General features: G+C 41.1%; 1 protein-coding gene across 2 annotated transcripts in view; it reads left to right on the forward strand.

The window, feature by feature from the left end:
• The first annotated feature begins 1,397 nt into the window (after positions 1–1,397).
• The window catches only part of DPY19L1 (dpy-19 like C-mannosyltransferase 1), a 37,941-nt gene continuing 18,520 nt past the window's right edge, over positions 1,398–20,818 (forward strand). Inside the window, exons 1-11 of one of the 2 annotated variants that reach the window (XM_033165084.1) lie at positions 1,398–1,722; positions 3,485–3,553; positions 4,713–4,737; positions 5,561–5,648; positions 8,589–8,726; positions 10,320–10,440; positions 11,936–12,029; positions 15,220–15,277; positions 16,720–16,811; positions 18,050–18,149; positions 19,231–19,308. In XM_033165084.1, the coding sequence (XP_033020975.1) occupies positions 1,611–1,722; positions 3,485–3,553; positions 4,713–4,737; positions 5,561–5,648; positions 8,589–8,726; positions 10,320–10,440; positions 11,936–12,029; positions 15,220–15,277; positions 16,720–16,811; positions 18,050–18,149; positions 19,231–19,308 (975 nt within the window). In that variant the 5' untranslated portion in view covers positions 1,398–1,610. The remainder of the gene's footprint in view (positions 1,723–3,484; positions 3,554–4,712; positions 4,738–5,560; positions 5,649–8,588; positions 8,727–10,319; positions 10,441–11,935; positions 12,030–15,219; positions 15,278–16,719; positions 16,812–18,049; positions 18,150–19,230; positions 19,309–20,818) is intronic. The other variant, XM_033165083.1, reaches the window with a different exon arrangement.

A 20,818-nucleotide genomic window follows, 5' to 3' on the forward strand; every position in this document is an offset into this window, starting at 1 on the left:
AGGAGGCCTGGTTGTCATAATGAGCGATGGAGCTGGCCTCTCACATCCTGAGCTGCGGAGCCTCTTTGTGCAGGGATAGCTGCTGGGGAGATGGAGGCTAGCTTTCCCCTGATTGAAGTGCAGTGTTTGAGGACTGGGACATTCGCAGGGAAACCAAAATGCTTGTTTACAAAGCTATTGTTCTACCAACCTTACTGTGAAACACGGACCACTTATAAACACAATCTCCAACTCCTGGAAAGATTCCATCAACGGTGCCTCCAAAATTTTTTACACATCACTTGGGAAGACAGGCGAACTGTACTGGAAGAAGCAAAGATCACCAGTGTTGAAACAATGATTCTTCAACATCAACTTCGCTGGACCGGTCATGTTGTGCGGAAGCAACTACCGTACTCTGTTCCGAACTTAAAAATGGAAAGCGTAATGCTGGTGTTCAGCAAGAGAGGTTTTAAGACTTTCTCAAGGCAAATCTAAAAAAAAATAAAAAAAATGTAGTATAAACACAGACAACTGGGAAACACTGGCCTGTGAGCGCTCCAATTGGAGAACAGCCTTTACCAAAGGTGTCATGGGCTTTGGGGAGACACTCGAACTCAGGACATAAGGGAGAAAGAAGGCACCCTTGGGTAAGAAGGGTGTTAAGAAGAAGGCACCCTTGGGTGATCAACTCCTGCCCGGAAACGTGCTAAGAAGAAGGCACCCTTGGGTGATCAACTCCTGCCCGGAAACGTATGTTCCCACTGTGGGAGGTCGTGTGGATCCAGAATTGGCCTCCACAGTCACTTACGGACTCACTGTTAAGACCGTGTTCATGGAAGACAATCTTGCACAAGCGATCGCCAAATTAAAAGAAGAAAACCCCTGCATCCAAAGAGATGGGACCTTGGAGAGAGGAGGCCTCTTCCCTTCGTGCCTTTAGGGGCGCCGCTGGTGCAAAGAGGCCACGTGGGGGGGGAGAGAAGAGGGGGTTGGACTAGATGACCCTCGGGGAGCCCCCTTTCGAACTCTGGAATTGCAGGAGGAGAGAGGGAAGGGGGCGGGGACGGGCGCGCGCTCCCGGACCGACAGTTGCCAGGGCGCGCGCGCGCGAGGGTCTTTTCTCTCGGCCGTTACCTCGCCGCGGGAGCGCGCGTGCTGCGAGGGAGCCGCTTCTCTCCCGCGCCGCCTTCCCCCCGCTCGGGCCTCGTCGTCCCGCCCCGCCCCGCTCCGCTCCGGGAATGGGCCGGCCGAGGCGAGGCTTGGCCAAGAAGGCGCCTCCCCCCTCAGCCGGCGGCGACAGCGGAGGAGGCGGCACTTCCCCTTCGCCTTCTCCCCCTCCCCCGTTACCTCAGGAAGACAGGCGGGTCCGGGCCCTGAGCGGAGCCGGCGAGCCCGACCGCAGCCCCCAGCAGCAACCTCGGGGCAGGCAGCTCCGCGGCGGGATAAAGCGGGGAGGCGCCGGCAGGAGGGCGGCCAAGGACGGGAGCCCCCGCCCGGAGGAGGAGGGCGAGCCCGACCGCAGCCCCAGCCGAACCCTCGACCACGCCGAGAAAGGACCGGCCGGCGCCGCCGCCCGCGGCCTCCAGCTGCCTTGGGGCAGGCAGCTCCCCGGCGGGGCGTCGAGCGCCATGAAGCGGGGAGGCGGCGGCAGGAGGGCGGCCAAGAACGGGAGCCCCCGCCCGGAGGAGCAGCGCGAGCGCCTCACCCGAGGGCTCCGCGAGTGCCAGGACTGGCTGCGCGGTGAGGCGGCGGCGGCGGCGGGGGGGGGGGGTGCAGCGGAATACGGGGGCCCGGCCCTTCCCGGCAGGCTTACTCGGGAGTAAGCGAGCCCAGCGGGGTTTCTCTCCCCCCCCCCCCGAAGTGATGTGGCGGAGGCGGAATTCGCTTCCGCGTGAACGCGCGGAGGGTCGGAGTTAACAAGCCCCTTCCTCGGATTTAACGGGAGTTCAAGGGTTGCTTCGTGGGGGTGGGGGTGGGGTTGTTTCGCTTGCAATATTTGGTTTCCGCCCCCCTTTAAAAAATGCATTTAAAAAAACTTTTTAAAAATACGTTGAAGGAGGTATACAAACATGTAACAAAATGAGGCATTTTGGGGGGGGGAATTTCTGTCTATGCTCAGAAATAAGGTTGGCAGAATGGAAGTCAGCGAGTCGTCAAGATAGTTAGAAATAGATGAATGGACAGACGAGCGATGGAAGAGCGCATTCGCGCAACGGGACACGGGTTTGCCCCCTTTTGACGAGAAGTCGCTTCACTTGCCCTTTTGGATGTTTTTAATTGTAGATTGGTCATTATTGAATTTGTGTGTTGTGAGCCACCTTCTTGCAGGTTGATGAAAGAGCGGGTTATTATATATCTATACATTATATATATATATTGAATGGGAATGGAGCTGATGCAACCTGCTGCTTGTTCTTGGAAGGGGTGAAAATGGGAAGGGCTCCTTAGATACTGATGGGACAAGAATTTATGAGCGAGAAGGCAGAGGACATCACCCTGACTTCAACTAGGGATGCTGCTCTCTAAATCACCCTTTCGTTGGGATGATAAATTGTTCCTTTAAATCAAGACACCCAGTAAAACCTCTATGGCTCTTTCATTTCTTCAGTTTGCTTCTCTGATACTTGGAAGGTTGGCAACCTAATGAAAGTCCTTGTGATCAATTTCAGTGGTACTGGGTTTACATTTATAGAGCTAAAGCAAAGGGTTGTGAGGGTTTTTTTTTTGGGAGGGGGGATAAGTTAGGCTTTTGTTTTCCATGTTCCTGTGATTTTTAAAAGTACTGCTGTTATGATTTCAGCACTTTTTTCTCTGTAGATTGTGTTCTATCAACCTGTCTCCTAAATTGTGATGTAAACTAAACATGGCCGTGTTTGACAGCTTTCCTTAATAGTGCAGAACGTGCTTTTTATTTCCTTAGGTAACATAATATCTTTTGCTGGATTACTACGGTATTGTTTAAGGACTGTGCACACTTGTCCTTTCATCAGACAACATGCTATATAATACAGGGCATAAAACTGCAATCCCATGTGTTTTCTAAGGAGTATACCCCACTAACCTCACTGGTATTTGCTTAGGAGGAAGCATGCATAGGATTGGTCTTCACATGCAATAAGCTTATTACCTAGAGAACTTTTAAGGCTTTTAATTTAACCAATAGCATGAATTTAACGATCTGCATTTGTTTGAATTGGGAAGTTAGAGCTGCATTTAGTCCAAGTATTAATAATCATGCATAAACTAAATAAAATGTTATTCGGGTTCATTAGGACTATACATGTTGTAACTCAGTATTGACACTTGCTGTGGTAGTGGTGTAAAGCCCTAGATTCAAATAAAAGAAAAAATGCAAAAAAGTGCACATGAAAGAACTTTGTAAAAGTCATCTCTTTTTGCCCAGAGCAAATTTGTGAACTGCTGTAAGTTGAAATACAACTTTTAAAGAAATAACTTTGTTCAATTAGAAAGTCTAATGAAACTCTTTTGTTTTTTAACACAGCTTATCTGAATGAAACACAAGTCTTCATCGCAAGAGCAGATAGCAAGATATGGCTTACCCTTATAATGGGTAGGAAGAAGTATATGTTTAAAATTATAGTTTTTTAACAATGCAGTCCTCCATTTCTACTCAGAAGTAACTCTTACTGAGTTCAGTTGGAATTACTTCTAGGTAAGTGTATACAGGATTGCAAGCTAAGTCTCAGCTGTTGATATGCTTTTGATTCTAATGAAGACAGAGGGTTGTATCCAGTTATGTGCCTCTGGTGTTGGCAGGCCGTTTGATCCAGTAGATGCAGGCATGGCCAAACTTGGCCCTCCAGATGTTTTGGGACTACAATTCCCACCATCCATGACCACTGGTCCTGTTAGCTAGGGATGATGGGAGTTGTAGTCCCAAAACCTCTGGAGGGCCAAGTTTGGCCATGCCTGCTAGAGGTTGCTGTGAGCTAGGGTAGAGAAAATGATTTTTTTTCTGCAGTCCCTCATGTCACCTAGCATGCTTTTAAAGGGTCCCCAACTCTCTGGAGTAGATCTTGGGAGAGTACAGGAGGCAGCATAAGGAAGTGAGAGTCACTGAAAATTGCACACAAAACTACCTTTTAATAATGGAAACTGCACTGGATTGAGGGTTCTGTCAGTGGGGGGACACAATTGGATAGAGGCCAATGTTAGTAGATTACTTTGGTGCATTGAGTCACTGTTACTTTGGTGCATATTGTCACTGTTTGAGTACTGTAGATAAAACTTAACTTCATTCTTAGAGTTGACCTCACATTTTCAGACATCTAGTGACCAAATACTTGAGATTTTCCCAATTCTAATGACGGCCCTAATTTTAAAGTAAGATGCATGTGCACAATTCGCCATAGGCTTCATGTACTGGTGATTCAATCTCTACTGTTTTCTGATTTGTTCATACTACATAGCAGAGGTTACACTGATAGTTTAAGTGTGCATGTCTCTGTGCTTCTAGTGTAATGAAATTGCTCTCTGGACATAGTAGCATGATGCTACCTTCTGACGAGCCAGTATTCAAATAGTTTGACTTCAGTCTCTGTTGGTCTGGGTCATGCTCTCATTTGTACAGTTATATATCTAAAATACATTAAAAATAAGAAAGCGTTGTACAGTACTATTGCTGTCCCTGAGAACTAGGTGTAACTTTTTAAAGATTTTTAAAACAGGAGATTGAAGTAACTTACCTTTTTGTGATTTGTTTTAAACAGCCGCCGTTGCTGGAATTCTTCACTGGTAAGTTTATCTCTGTTACAAGGTCTTAGCAGGCATATGTGTTTCATCAAGGTCCACCTAAAATTGTGGTCTTGTTATATTATTAATGCCTTAGGCAATAGTTCCTGTATTTCAGTTTTCCTGTCTCTCTCCTTTTATATGGACAAGCAATCAGAGCTTCAATCTCTCATCCTTTTTTATCCAACCTTTTTTGTTTACCGACACTTCTTCATGCACACACTTTCTCCTGCTATATATTTTTTTCTCTTTGGGGGATGGTTTATTTCCCAAGTCCAGAAAGCTAGACCCTTTCCTGATGAACTGCCATGTGCTGGATCCAGCGCCTGAAATTTGCTAGGTGCATTTTGCACCTGGCTATTGGCCACTTGTGGGCTGACATCCAGGTGTCAGGATGGCACCTGAGGTCTCCATCATCTGGAGGTGCATCCCTGGATCTTGTTTGCTTTCACACACTAGCAATTCACACACTGTAGAATTCAATCTGTGATATTTTATCAGCACAACCAGAATGAATTTCAGGAACTAAAAAGCTGTATTGTAAAATTCGACTTTTGAGCCATCTGGCCCCGTTTTGGCAACTGTAACCCTGGTTTAAGGAACCATGTGGTTCTGCTTAGGGAAATCTGGTCCTCTGCATCCTACAGAGTGGGCTAGGGGATGACAGATGTATTGCCCTGTTCCTCATCTGCTATCCTCTCTGTGTAGGCTAATAAAAAAGTGCACTTTATTTTTGTGATCTTATTTACAAGGCTGTTGTAACTTAATACTAGTTCCTTTAAGCTGCAGATTTATTTCTGAGTTTTGTTGTTTTTTGTTTGTTTAGGTGGCATATAACAGCTCTCTTTGAAAACGACCGTCACTTTTCTCATCTTTCAACCCTGGAAAGGGAAATGGCTTTTCGAACCGAAATGGTTAGAGCGTCTGTACTTTAAGTGACACTGCTGTTTTTAAAGGCGTTACCCAAAATGCGTTTTTAAGCCAGCCGTGGATGCTTACCACTTCTGTAATAGTAGTTTAAAATAGTATACATTCTTGCCTGTGAATTATTTTTTAAAAAACAGCCATGAAAGTGGATTTCTGAATCAAATGGGTATTCCAAATATTGGTATGATAACCTACTGTATTAATAAAATAAGATTTTAATTTTTGTTCTTCTTTCATTCTCTCAAATTACCTAGAATGTTTAATTCTATATTTAGTCATGTTCATTCAACATTTCTGGTCTTCAATTTTTTGAAAGCAAACACTGCTTACAAATTATTTTTGGCTGAGTTTGGACATCATACTAAACTGTGGCAGCAATGAGCGTAGCCTCCCTTTAGGTTCATTCACTCCCCACTCCCACCCTGTTCTCCAGCATGGCTCGGAGAAGATTGGGAGCTTTCCCTTCTGTTTTTTTAACTGCAGCTTTTCACTTCACTGTCCCAACAAGCTTTAGTAAATTCTGACTGTGTGTTTTTTTTTTAAAAAAATAAGCCAACTTTGAATTGCAGTTTTTAACTGGATATTGAAATAAGCCAACTTCAAACTGCATTTTTGAAGCTGCCGTGTTTCAATGAACCTTGTTTGCAAAAATAGTCTTAAAGCATTTTACAAGTTTTTAAGAAAACATACAGTACGAAGTATAAAATATATCACTGTTGTATTAACAAGCAGTGCCCATCCTTTAAGAATATAAAAGGGCATATCCTACCCCACCCATCTAAAGATTAATGTCAGAGACTGGGTAGATAGGAACATGCTCACCTGATGCCTAAAGGTTGCTAGTGTTGGTACTAGGCACATCTCTCTGGACAACTGCCGCTGAGAAGACTTGATCTCATGTTGTCACTCTCCACATCTCCTTCAAGGTTCATGTGGGGAGATGTGATCCCTAAGGTATCGGGGTCTTGAGTCATATGGCTTTATAGGTCAAAACCAGTATTTTGAATTGAGCTCAGAAACTAATTGGCAGCTAATGTAGTTGGTCCAGGTTTGGCATTATATGCTCAAACCTCCTGCTTCCAGTCAACAAATGTGGCCACTGAATTCTGCACCAGCTGCAGTTTTTGAATTGTCTTCAAAAGCAACCCCACATATAATGCATTGCACTAAGCTGACTTAGAGGTTACCAGAGCATAGACAAAAGAAACTAGGCTATCCCTGTCTAGATAGGGTTGCTATTGGGCCATCAGCTGAAGCTGATGGAAGGTGCTCCACTACACCGAAGCCGCTTGTGCCTCAAGTAGAGCTAGAAATATCCCCAAACTTTACACCTGCTCCTTTACATAGAGCAGTGTTTTTCAACCACTGTTCCGCGGCACACTAGTGTGCCGCGAGATGTTGCCTGGTGTGCCGTGGGAAAAATTGAAAAATTACTTTATATATAGTCAATATAGGCACAGAGTTAATTTTTTTAACATTTTCTAATGGTGGTGTGCCTCGTGATTTTTTTCATGAAACAAGTGTGCCTTTGCCCAAAAAAGGTTGAAAAACACTGACATAGAGTATAGCCAGAATAGGTTGATAAAATTTATTGGTATCTCCACAAAAACAACAAATAAAAACATACATTCTACATACAAAAACAAACACAACACATAATACAAATAACAATCAAATAAAAACTAATACATACCTCTCACCCTACAAAAAACAAAAATACATCAATCTACTTATTATAATCTTATTTCAAATCTTATTTAAGGGACTTCCTCCATTCTCTCTTCTGCGTTCAATTCTAATTTACTTTAGTAACTTTGTAACTATTTTAACAATCATTCACCATTATTCTTAATCTTGAAATAACATCTTATCTTATCTTATCTCTATCAACTTATTCATAACCATAACTTCTAATTTAAAACAAATTCTTAACTTCTTTCAACTTATTTTCACCTAACATTGTTTAGCTGTCGCCTATTATATACACTGATTTCACTTCAAATGTCCAACTTTTCACGTTGTTTCATATAGTCTTTAAATTTCTTCCACTCTTCTTGCACCTTCTCCTCCCTCTGGTCTCGGAGCTTCGCGGTCAGTTCTGCGAGTTCCATATACTCAATTAACTTCATCTGCCAATCTTCTACCGTTGGAAGCTCTTCACCTTTCCAGTTTTTAGCGATCAAAATTCTAGCTGCTGTTGTGGCATACATAAAAAATACTCTATCTTTCCTGGGTATCTCATGATGAGTATAGCCAGAATAGGTTGAACCACACTTACTCAGTTAAAGGAAGCACCCAGTAACTGTACCTCAGTCTTCCCTGGACTGAGCTACAGTTTATTGGATCTCATCCAGTCCATCATTGAGGCCAGACACCTGTCTAGCACAACCCACTGCCACACCTGCTGATGTAAAGGAGAAATAGCAACCAACCATAGTTTATTATGACTTCTGAATGCAGCCTTTCTAGTGTTGGAGAATTTTGCAACTGACGTTGCTTACTTGTAATTAAAACCACAGTTAACTGAATTAGTACTGCATGTAACAACCTCTATGTTTTCTGTCAATGAAACGCATTATATGCCCAATATATGTTTAAAATCAGTTCATTGCATTTAATTGTTCATTGATGGTCTGCAGTGATTTGGACTTTTTTGAATAGACTAATTACAATCCAGCATAGTGCAAGAGTGCCACAAGCCAGTTAGGAAATTTTGCTTTCCAAACCATATTATGGGAAAGCTTTGACTGGGGTGTTCTGTTTTCGCTCAGTTACAGCAGTTTAGGTGTAGTTTTAAAAAGGTTAAGTTGATTCATTGGTACTTAAATCAATAGCTGTAATTTATTGGCCTCTGTTGCTGTAAGAGAAGAATACAATGTGAAGGTTCCTGCTAATTAATTTCATCTTAATATATATATTCTCTTTAGGGTCTCTATTATTCTTATTTCAAGACCATCACTGAGGCACCATCCTTTTTGAGTGGAGTCTGGACGATTATGAATGACAGGCTAACTGAATATCCTCTTGTAATCAACACATTGAAACGATTTAATGTCTATCCAGAGGTAAGGCACTTCTTACATTTTGGCTTTAATTCCATTACGTGGTTGTATGCATAAATCCTGTTGAAATAAATGATACTTTTTGTGCAGAATTAAACACCTTTACTTAAAAGGCAAGACAGCAACAGGCCTCCTCAATGGTGGCTCCCCATTATGGAAAACTCTCCCAAGTGAGACATGGATGGCACCATCACCATTTGTTTTTATGTGCCAGGCAAAAACGTTGGTCTCCCAGGCTTTTAGATCTTAATTTCCTGTTTATCTTTTACTGGAATGAGGTTACGATACAATACGGTACGATACGATAATCTTTATTGTCATTGTCCCATACAGAACAACGAAATTGAATAATCTACACCTGGTTAGCCCCCTAAAAACTCGGATGCCCCATAACTAATTACAGATACTCCCTTAGAGACTGCCTTATACTGCGTTTAAAACCAAAATTGCTTTGGGATAGAAACTGTTTCTCAGGCGGCTAGTCCTGATCTTTATGACCCTGTACCTTCTTCCAGAAGGCAGAAGCTGAAAGAGATCATTTCTGGGGTGTGCACTATACTGCACTCACTATCTCTGCAGCTTTCTTATGGTACCTGGAGGCATAGATTTGATCCAAGGTGGGAAGAGTGCACCCAATTATTCTCTCCGCAGTCGTTACAACCCTGGACAGCATTGTTCTTTGAGTTGGATTATATATATATATATATATATATATATATATATATATATATGTGTGTGTGTGTGTGTGTGTGTGTGTGTGTGTAGGTTTGTTTTAGGTTGTTTTATTCTAGTTTTTACACTTTTAAAAATGCTTTTTGTAAGAATGCTGCTGTTCAATTACTGAGTGTTATATCTAATTATAGTCATGTAACATATCTTGTTGGATTCTAATTCCCATCACCCCTGACCCTGCTGGCTAGGACTAATGGGAGTTGGAGTCCAGTAACATCTGGAAGCCCATAGGTTCTGTACCTGCTCTGTAGACTGTGCCACAGGTCAAAATACTTGAGTCTCCAGATGTGTTGACCAAGAGAGCCTGAATACCTGAGTGAAGAGAGAGGTGCATCTTTAATACTGTAATAGGATGCAACTGAAAAATTGATGACACATGATACAGCTCCAGAAGCACAGAGTGCCAAAATGAGGGCACCACCTCTGAGAAGGCACTAGCATGGATGGCCATCCCTTGGGCACTGGTCACAATTAGTACCTTGCATGGGCTCAGAAACAAATGGACAGCCAGTGGAGTTCACATTTTGATGTCAGGGCGTAGGTAAAACTACTTGCTAGTTGCAGGAGGGGGATAAATACACTGTGGTTATTTTAGTGCCAGGTGCATATCCAGTGCAACAGCTGGTTCAATCCTTAACATAAAACCTGGAGAAGGCTGTATGAGTATGCTTTGTGGTACAAGATTATTGGCTCTGTAGTTTGAGCTTCCATCTCATAAGTAATGTTGTAAGAGGTCAAATGTAGTATCCTGGAACAAAAAACATCTTAAACCAGACAGATATTGCTGAATAGCAACAGATAAGCTTCTTTTAATCATCAGGATAAAAAATTCTTTTGAAATTCTAAATCCTATTTTCTGCACAGGTTGTTGTAGGCTTTTGGTACCGATTATACACAGAAACGATGAATGTGATGGGTATTCGGACAAAGCAATGTTGGACAGTGCATAGAGGAGGAGACCTCAGTCCTGTTGAGAGCTGTGAAGGCAAGTGTTGCTTGTTCTTTGTTCATTATTGGATGTTGTGCAAGATGGCATATGAAACGCCAGAGGAAGGTTTACAAAGCCTCCTTTGTGTAGGTGAAAAAAAAACTGAGGTGTTTGCTACATCTGTGGACTGATTTTAGCTTGCAATAAATAATTTACTAAATTACAAAAATAAATTGCAATAAATAATTTACTATATTACAAAAAAATCTTCAAGTGGCTTTTTAAAGATACTGAAGGGCATGTGTGCTTTTTCAGGTTTTGTAAACTTGTTAGATGAAAACGCCATCTGTAGTTTTTATATCGGTTTGGAAACCTTCAATCTTAACAGCACATTGTGTCTTGGCTATTCTCTATATCACCAAGAAACAGGGAGTATGTGGCAAATTCACCCCACTCATCAGTATGACTGATGAAGCATAAACATTCATCTCAAAATAATGAGGATGGCACCAGTATCTCAGCAACAGACTGAAAGCTAGGATAGCTAGGAGGGTAGGAGAAAGATTAGTAGCTGGTTGCTATATTTCTGTAAATTCATGGACCTTTCTCCTGCTTCTTACTCAGTCTTAACTGCTGTTAGGATGGCAGGAAATAGTGCATTTGCGGTGATTGGATACTTTCAATTAGCAGCCACAACACTCATACATTTGATTCCTTGCAATAATAAATGCTTCTGGATCTCAGTCTGTTTTCTTTTTATATCAGGCTGCCAATTTGCAATCTCCTAGATGGAAATAACAAAATGTATGGTCTTACGGATTTGTTTTTACAAATTAGGTGTGCATCATGCCTAACTGTTACACAATTGCATCCTTTTTGTCGTCCTTGTATTGTTTTACAACCGCAGTCATAAAAAGTTAGATACATGGGTATTGACAAATATGTCTTGCAACTAATGACAGTGGAGAAAATAGTCTCAGTTCCTGGGCTTAATTTATGACAGCAGACATCTTTTGTTTCAACTTTTAAACACCTGCTGACTTTTCTATTCTGCCAGGTCTGTGCAGGCAATTAAGAATATATATCTTTCCACAACAGTTAATTGATGTCTGATTTGAACTTTGTACATGGTTTTTATTTTATGGGTTTTTTTGTATAGTTGTAAACTGCTTTTATTCTTTCAAATGAATTAGCCATATATAAACATTTTTACAAATACATAAATATTCTTTATCATCATGTTGAGTTGACGACTTGTTCATGTAAGACCAAAAATAGACAAAAAACAGGGAAAAATTAAAGTCAGTTTATAATTTATTTTTATTAACTGATGTGATAGTGAATTATCTAAATAATTTTTGCTCTTTGCTCCTCTATGCTTCCATACTGCAGAAGATGTTCATACTAAAGCTTCTGGTGTTCCAACTGCCATCACAAAGATCATCTTTTTTCTGAGGGGAGAACATATTTGGCTTTCTGAAATGCTTTTTTCCTTGTAGGTTGTCTTTACTGTTGCATTATATAGTTTTAATAATACTTGTTTGTTCTGTAGGGTTGGGAGATCCTGCTTCTTTTTACGTGACTATGATATTTCTTCTGAATGGATTAATGGTGTCAATATTCTTCCTGTATGGCACATACCTAAGGTAAGGTGCACAAGAAGAAAAGCTGATACGTTGAAAGTTACTATCGATTTTTGTATTTTTAAATATACAGCACACTGCATTTTATGTGGAGTTCTGCACACTAAGAGCCAAATGATCTAGGGATACTGATGTGATAGATTACAACTGAAACTTGATTGTGTACGATTCTTAAAATTCATTTTTGCAGGACAGTGGTTTCCTAGTTACTTCAGGATCAGATAAGAATAAAAGAGCACACACTGAACATTTCTAAATTCATTATGATACCATCTTGACAATTTTGGGATGTTCTGCTTCAGCTCAAAATGTTCACATTACTGTTGTTTCTGATCATAATGTATTACATTGAGCCTCAATTTAACTGAGCTTTAAGATGTTTGTTCTAATCTTATCTCCTAGCAATTCCCCCCTTTCTTTTAAATCTCCCTTTTTATGAGACCGAAGCAAAAGTTTTACTTTCTTGAAATCTGGACTGAATTTTTGTAGCTTGCTGTTTGAAAAACATAGCAAAGGTAATGCGGCAGGATAATAGAACAAGAACAGATTTTGTTGTGTTAGGGAATATTTATTCTGCCTCTAAATGCAGTTCAGTCTGCATCACATTCTTAATTTAGGCTGTTTGACCCTGCCCTGCAAACTTAATTATATCAGAACTCAAGTTAACGTACATATACTGCTGGATGTGGTCCAAAGTTGTGTGAATATGAAGGCACAAGGTTACTGGAATATCATTCGGCACCTTAAGTATAGTTCTGAAGTATTGATTTTGAATAGCTTCAATCCTTTGTAGGAAGTGTGCCAGTTTAACATTGGCAAAACTCCAAAAGCTGGTCACAAGATATAAATGTGCTTATTTATGTTACATTGAAAAGCTATGTCAGAAGCAACCCTTATACATGCTAAAGGTATGCTTGGGATCACAATGATGATACAATCTTCGGAGACTGTTGCTTCTGAATCGTGAGTCAGGATGCTGTCATGTCACCAAAAGTTGAGTTCTTTCTTTTCCTTTTTACCTGGTAAATTTGAACTTTAACTAACAGAATATCAGTTCTTGGTTGAATCTATGCATGTCTTTGCATATGTGTTCTGAAGGCATGAGCGTCTTCCCAGAGTAAAAAGGTAAAGGTAAAGGACCCGTGACATTTAAGTCCAGTCGTGAACAACTCTGGGGTTGCGGCATTCATCTCGCTTTATTGGCCAAGGGAGCCGACGTTTGTCTGCAGACAGTTTTCCCGGGTCATGTGGCGAGCATGACTAAGCCACTTCTGGCGAAACCAGAGCAGTGCACGCAAACGCCGTTTACCTTCCCGCCAGAGCGGTACCTATTTATCTACTTGCACTTTGATGTGCTTTCAAACTGCTAGGTTGGCAGGAGCTGGGACCGAGCAACAGGAGCTCACCCCGTCGCGGGGATTCGAACCGCCGACCTTCCGATCGGCAAGCCCTAGGCTCAGTGGTTTAGACCAGAGCGCCACCCGCGTGTGGTGCGTAAAAAGTAGCACCTTCCATTTCCTGGGTATATGTCTAAAGCTACATTTAGCTTCTAACATTTTGCAGTTTAAACAATTTCCTTTGCTTGTATTTGTGTAATTGATTGCAATTGACTGGATGCTTCAGGCATATGTGAAAGCTTGAGTAGCTGAAGTGGTTAAACAGTTTCAAAGCATGAATAATTGCTGATAGAATTTTTAAAGTGTAGCTTAAATTTCAAAATTTCAATTGAATAGCAGCTTTTCTCATAAAAAGTCATTTGCAGTGGAAACCAGTGGCCATGGTGAATAACGTAGCAGATGGGGGCCAGGAACCAAAGTGCTTTTTTTGCATGCATGTGCTGGCTTTTCATTTCCACCAATTCTGGCAGCATGGTACCTACCATGAAACATGAAAAGCTGCTGTCGGAAGGAAAAAAGCCCTGGTTGGCAGTGCATTTCTCTGCAATAATCTGTAGCTGTGTATTATGTTGATAGTTTCACTTGTGTGCTTTTTTACTCTTTTTTGATCACTTGTTTAAAAATGTAAGCAGCTTTAAGGTTTTTTGTTTGTTTCTCTGAGAGAATGGAAAGTCTGTGAAATCAGGAGTAAATTGTGCCCTCTATGGATCTTTGTATGCTTTGTTGACTCTGGTAACTCAATAGTTTACAGAGATGAGCTGCTCCATACTTCCTCTCTAGTATATGTAAAATAAAGCTAACCCAAAATGGAGAAGGGGAAGTTTCACACTAAAGATTGGCCTTACTTGGGTTTTTCATTATTTACACATCATTGCAAAGTGATCCAAGTGTGTTGCATCACCATTCTGTCCATAAACTATGTGGCATCCCGTTGGCTGGGATCAAATATAGAAGATTTCAAAAACAAACACAAGAAACACCACAGATACCACTACTGATTGAACAGCAAACATAACATATGCACTATAATTCAAAATTATTAACAATTTTAATACTGACACATGTATTTTAGAACTACTTTTAAATCATGACAAAATAAAAAAAAATAAAAAAATTCCTTCCAGTTCCATCCATCCCCTAGATGGCAGTGTTTGAGAAGCAATTAGATGGATACTTTAGAAATTATTTTTGAAACTATTGCAGTTTCAAATTACCAGTCAAGAAAACAAAACAAAACTCAAAAGAGCTGTCTTACTATGAGTGTAACTACAACTGTTAGCATCCTCTTAAGGAGAATAGATGAACGTTTCACAGTTTCATAATGGTTAAGTTGTAGTCAAATTCTAAATGTTTTGATTTCCTTTCTGCATCTTGTATAATGGAACACTTGGTTTAAAACATTCTCAAAGCCAGAAAGCAGACTCCATATTAACATAATAGGCAGTATTAGTTCTCATCCTCTCTAGCTCTGTATGAGACATTTGCTCCTGGTTCAGATGTAAATATCAAGACCAACTTTGTGAAATAGCTACTGTAGCCTGAAAGGTTACAGTCCTTAGTTTCTAAACCTGGGGAAGGAACTACACAAACCTCAGGATTGTTCCTGATCTTTCACATGTAGAGTTTGAGCACTCTTGCTAAGAAGTAATTCTTTTTGCTTATCTGACATTTGGATGAAAACTTCTGTTAAGTTCGTACAGTAAATAGTATTTTAATTTTGTAGTGAAAGATGTTCAGTTGCTCCTTCTAAAGACTCCAAAATTTGTTACTTTCCTTTTCTTTCCCCTGTACTACAGTGGCAATTGGTTTGGAGGACTACTTACAGTGGCATGCTACTTTTTCAACCATGGGGAGGTAGGTTACTCAGAATTTAAAACCTTTTGTTTAATACAAGGTCAGATCATTTGATAATGTTCATATCCCTTAAAGTAAATGTTTAGGTTTAAAACACAAATGAAGTTGGAAGGTTGAAAGTGTCCTAGGTTGTTGGTCAGTATTCCTTTATTTACACTGCTGCTTGCAAATGAAAAACTCCTGTAATGTGCATCATGATGAATTTACTTGACAGTTCAGTAGAACTGGCAGAGCTTACTCACAAGTAAATGTGTCTAGAATCTGTGACTATATTTGATTCATTGTGTAGGATACATTGGGTACTGATGTAACTCTATGTGATTAAAATATCATAAATCTTAATTGCTGCATTCATATGTCACACTAAATCATGGTTTAGAACAATGCAGCAAACCTTGGATTTGTGTGTTCACCTTCCGTTCCTTTTCCTCCTTCATGGTGTAAGCTACAATTTCAGAAACCTTTCCTTCTGCCAGCTTAATAGCCTGTCATTGACTTTCTTGAAATGAACTATATTCACTGTTAACACATAGCACACCCTGGATTCCGCCCCACATTGTGGGTGCCTGGAGTGCGTGTGTGATGTCACACACTGGGAGAAACCCTGACGTGCCCAACAAAAGGCCCACTGCTGCAGTGGGAGGGCCCAACAGAGTCTTTCGCAGCCACAGCAGGCCACGCTGAGCCTTTCGGAGGGTATGCCAGGGCTCCTCCCAGCAGCCCGGTAGGACTGCAGCAGCTGCAACAGGCTGTGTTGGGCTGGCTGGCTGCAGAATATTTAGGAGCCCTGGCCCCCTTATTGAAAATTTTGTGGCTGACTGAGCACCTAGAGACCCATAGAGACTGCACCCCTGCCAGAGGCTTTTGAACTCCTGCCACTTGGTGGGAGAAGGGAATGTGCATGTGAGCCTAAGGCTTTTAATATTTTGTTGGAAGCTACCCAGAGTGGCTAGGGAAACCCAGCCAGATGGGCGGGGTATAAATAACAACAACAACAACAACAACAACAACAACAACAACACATTATTACTGTACCTGGTTCTTGCTTATGAACTTTGCACTGAACTCTGATTTGGCATAACATGCAAATGTGGCCAATATGTCGCATACTGGAGAGTTAAACCATAGTTGCTAATTTATTTTGACACTGTAATAAATGGGTTACGAACCTGCCGAACCTGGAAGTGCCGGAACTGGTTACTTCCAGGTTTGGCAGTTCGCGCATGCGCAGACGTGCAAAATGACGTCATGCGCAGAAGCGCCGAATCACGGCGGTGAGCATGCGCAGATCCGGCGCTTCAGGATGTGGACCTTTCAGGTTACGAACAGGGCTCCGGAACGGATCCTGTTTGTAACCAGAGGTACCACCTGCAAACACATTGCTTTTAAGTGGAAAACAAGTATTGGAACACACAGTGAATTAACCTAGTTCTTACTTCCAGAGTACTCGTGTGATGTGGACTCCACCTCTTCGTGAAAGCTTTTCATATCCGTTCCTTGTGGTTCAGATGCTATTACTAACCTACATTCTCAGGTAGTGTCCATTTTTCTCCTTTCTCCTTAAATATGAAGAATTAAAACAAAATCCCAAACAAGGTATTGATCTCTAAGGTGCTACTGGAATTTTTTATTTTATTTTGTTTTGACTATGGCAGACCAACACGGCTACCCACCTGTAACTTGATTTATATACTTATATCTTATGGAGAGCATGATATTCCTATCACATTTGGAATGTTCATTATTGAAAGTTTTCAGCACCGCTTTCTTAAAACTGGACCAGTGAATGGCACTGGTACGAAAGCAGGGAGCTGAAAATACACTGAGGAAACGGTCACCCTCACTACAACTGTTTTTAGCTGTGCCTTGAAGTGATATTGCAGCCCCAGAAACATGTGGTTGCTGCAAGTGAGTGCTCATCCCGCCATGGTAGTTCTTCTTCATGGTTGCTTTCCTTTCTTTGTACAAAACACTGTTGTTAGTACTGCTCCACTGGCTTGATTAGAGAAAGATTTGTAGTCATGGAAACCTGATGGTGGTGGGGGGGACAATTTCTTCCCAGACTGCTATCATTCTTGGGGCTTATGATTGGATGGTAGTTTCCCCCCTCAGTCAGAGGTTTTTATAATTGAGGGTTCTTCTTTCTCCATATGTGGCAATGTAGCAAAGGGATTTTTCTCTTGCTACATATCCATAGACATCAACCTTTACTGAGGGGAAATGAAAGGTACTATCTGACATGGCTGAATACCAGGTTGATGTGTACACAGGATCTTCCTGAAACTGCTATGTTTTCTGCTCTTTCAATCTAGGGATGAATAGTGGGTTCAGGGAGATCCTGGATACACCTAAATCCAGTAAGTGGCTTGGTGAGAAGTTGCTTCCTGCCTCTGGTAAAAGGGGTAGCTGATCATGTTTGAGCTTGAGACCTGTTGCCTGACATTAGATGAAAATGTTACTGAGGGTTTTCCTCCCCACTTCCTGTGTTGATACAACAGTTTTACAGTGGTGATTAGAAATATCGCAGGTACATACATTTTGATTTGCATATCCTTTGTGCATATAAATTTCTACTTTACAGTTCATTTATTAATGAGTGTGAGAATTCATATCATTGAGGCTTATTCAAAGTTTTTAAAATTATATATTTTTAGCTGTGACTACTGTAAGTGAAAATACAAAGCAATTTGAAATAGTTCATTCTCTATTGATCTTCACATTAATGAACAATCCTAATACTGAACTTACTACTCTTCTATTTTTTCCCCCAAGGACTCAGAATGTTAATAGAAGAAGCCTGATTGCACTATCTGTTTCTAATGTTTTTTTCATGCTTCCGTGGCAGTTTGCTCAGTTTGTTCTCCTAACACAGGTAAGATAATTTTGGTAAAAGTGATCTGAATTATAATTATCCATTTCTATTTTATAGTGCAATTCAAATAAAAGTTCAACAAGGTGTGTTGCAATAGAGTACACACATATGTTTGTGGGAGTTGCAGGCTCAGTTGAGGACCCAGGACTACTGCTGCTGCACTTCTTCACCATCTCTCTTCATAGCTGGTTCCTTTGTGATGGTGGGAGGGTGTATGCATTACGGTATATGTATGTTTGTACAAATAAGCTCATGGTGTAATTTGTATTGCATGGTGGGCATGTGTTAAAGGAATGCATTACAATAATTCTGTGGTCTGATTTGCTCATAACCCTAAGCCGTGGTTTGTTTAGCCGAAGTGTGCTTTGTATTGGATTAGCATTTTATCTGAACACAACATCGTTGCTTAATATTTGGTCAGACCCCAGATACTCACCAACCTAGAGGCATGAGTAGCTAGTAAGCTTTCATTGACGCTTTCCCTAAAGGAACCTTTGCTCCTATCTCTGCCTGGCAGGAAACTCAGGATATCAGGCCAAGGAGTGAAGAGTAGATGGGAGAAACATAAACCAAGCTTTGGAGAATCAAGTCATGGTTTGCTTGTCTTTGAGACAACTTGTGGTTTATTGAACAAATCATGACTTAACATGATGGGTAAACACAGCCTTTGCTTCTTTCCTGAGTTTAATGCAGTGGCTTCAGTAGCCATTATTGAAAGTGTGTCAAATTCACCCTCAAAGCTAGTTCCCATGGGTGAAATAGCATAAGTCAATCTTGTGATGTTAAATGGTCGTTCTTGTGTTTGATTGTTACAATGATGTAAACACATTGTCTTTGGAAAAGACATTTTGCAGTGCCCCACTTTCCAGTTTTTCATAGAAGTGGCTGATCTCTTCAGATTACTTGTGATGCAACTGCCAGGATCCAAACTACTGTTTAGGCTCACATAAGAAATAGTCCCCGTCCCCACCCCTCATGTCTCCTGGAAGGAATTGCACGGTAGTTTGGAACCTAACTAATTTACTTAATAATGTTCTCAACAGAACTTTTTTTCCAATTACTTTACTCTTTTCAATTGCAGGTGGCATCAGTTTTTGGAATTTATATTTTAGGATTGATTGATTCATCCAAACTGCAGAAGATACTTTATGCACATATGGTAATACTTAGTCTTAAATTATTTAGGGGTAGAATCAATTTCTTAAAGTTACCTGCTTCTGAATCATGAATATAGTGGACACAGAATTGTTTTTTAAAATAAGAAAGCAACTGAAGAAAGAAACTAAATTGCTTGGAGACTTATTCTTATCAGTAAATGGTGCTGCATATGATTTTAAGTTCTCACTCCCCCTGTTGCACTCAGGTGAACTATCCTCAATAAATTCTTTATAAAAAAAAAGAACTATCCTCCATCCAATTAGACATTTACATGTGTAGCTCCTAGTTTGTGTTAAAGGTTCTGTGTGCTTTAATGGGAGAGTGAACTGCCCTGAGACCCCCAGGTATAGAGCGGTATATAAATTCAGTTTTTAAAAAGAGTGTGCAAGCATGATGATCACTCCTATATCCCACCAAATATACAGAACATGTGCTAAGATTCATTGTGCACCTGACTCAAGAGATGACTGTCCACTGTGAAGGGTAAGGAAGAAAGAAAATGAAAAATGATGTGAATTTTCCAAATACATTGTAGCTTTCCGAAAAATTCAAGAGTTACAGCCTAAGGGTAACACTTTTATAAGCACAAACAAATGTCACACATTAGTGAGCAAACATGTTGAGTTCCCTAGGACACTTCTTCATACTAGACATTCAGCCAGGTCTGTGTAATACTTTCCTGCACACTTGTATAAAGATATTTTAAATTGCAGACTTTAGGCATCGTCATTTATTTATTTTTAACATAGGGAGAGGGGAGCACTTTCAGGTTCAGCAAGGACTGGGGGCCTATCCCCAACATCACATGACTGCTCTAGCCCTGCCCCAAGATCACTGCACTGAAGAGTAGCCTCCCTGTGAGTAGATTTGGGGCATTTCCATCATGCTCAGCCTTTGCTTCCCCTGGTGGTGGTGGTAATTTTGCTTGCTATCCAGCCTAAAGAGTTTAAGAGAACTTGAACAATTACTTGTGCTATATTGTGGCAATTTAGTTGGCCTGAATACAACAACAACAACAACAACAACAATAATAATAATAATAATTATTTATACCCCGCCCATCTGGCTGGGTTTCCCCAGCCACTCTGGGCGGCTCCCAACAAAATATTAAAAACACAATACAGCATTAAACATTAAAAACTTCCCTAAACAGGGCTGCCTTCAGCTGTCTTCTAAAAGTCTGGTAGTTGTTTTTCTCTTTGACATCTGGTGGGAGGGCGTTCCACAGGGCGGGTGCCACTACCGAGAAGGCCCTCTGCCTGGTTCCCTGTAACTTGGCTTCTCGCAGCGAGGGAACTGCCAGAAGGCCCTCGGAGCTGGACCTCAGTGTCCGGGCAGAACAATGGGGGTAGAGACACTCCTTCAGGTATACAGGACCGAGGCCGTTTAGGGCTTTAAAGGTCAGCACCAACACTTGGAATTATGCTCGGAAATGTACTGGGAGCCAATGTAGGTCTTTGAAGACCAGTGTTAATGCGGTCTCGGCGGCCGCTCCCAGTCACCAGTCTAGC

Source organism: Lacerta agilis, chromosome 12 (assembly GCF_009819535.1).
Source record: "Lacerta agilis isolate rLacAgi1 chromosome 12, rLacAgi1.pri, whole genome shotgun sequence".
Classification (NCBI taxonomy): Eukaryota; Metazoa; Chordata; class Lepidosauria; order Squamata; family Lacertidae; genus Lacerta; species Lacerta agilis.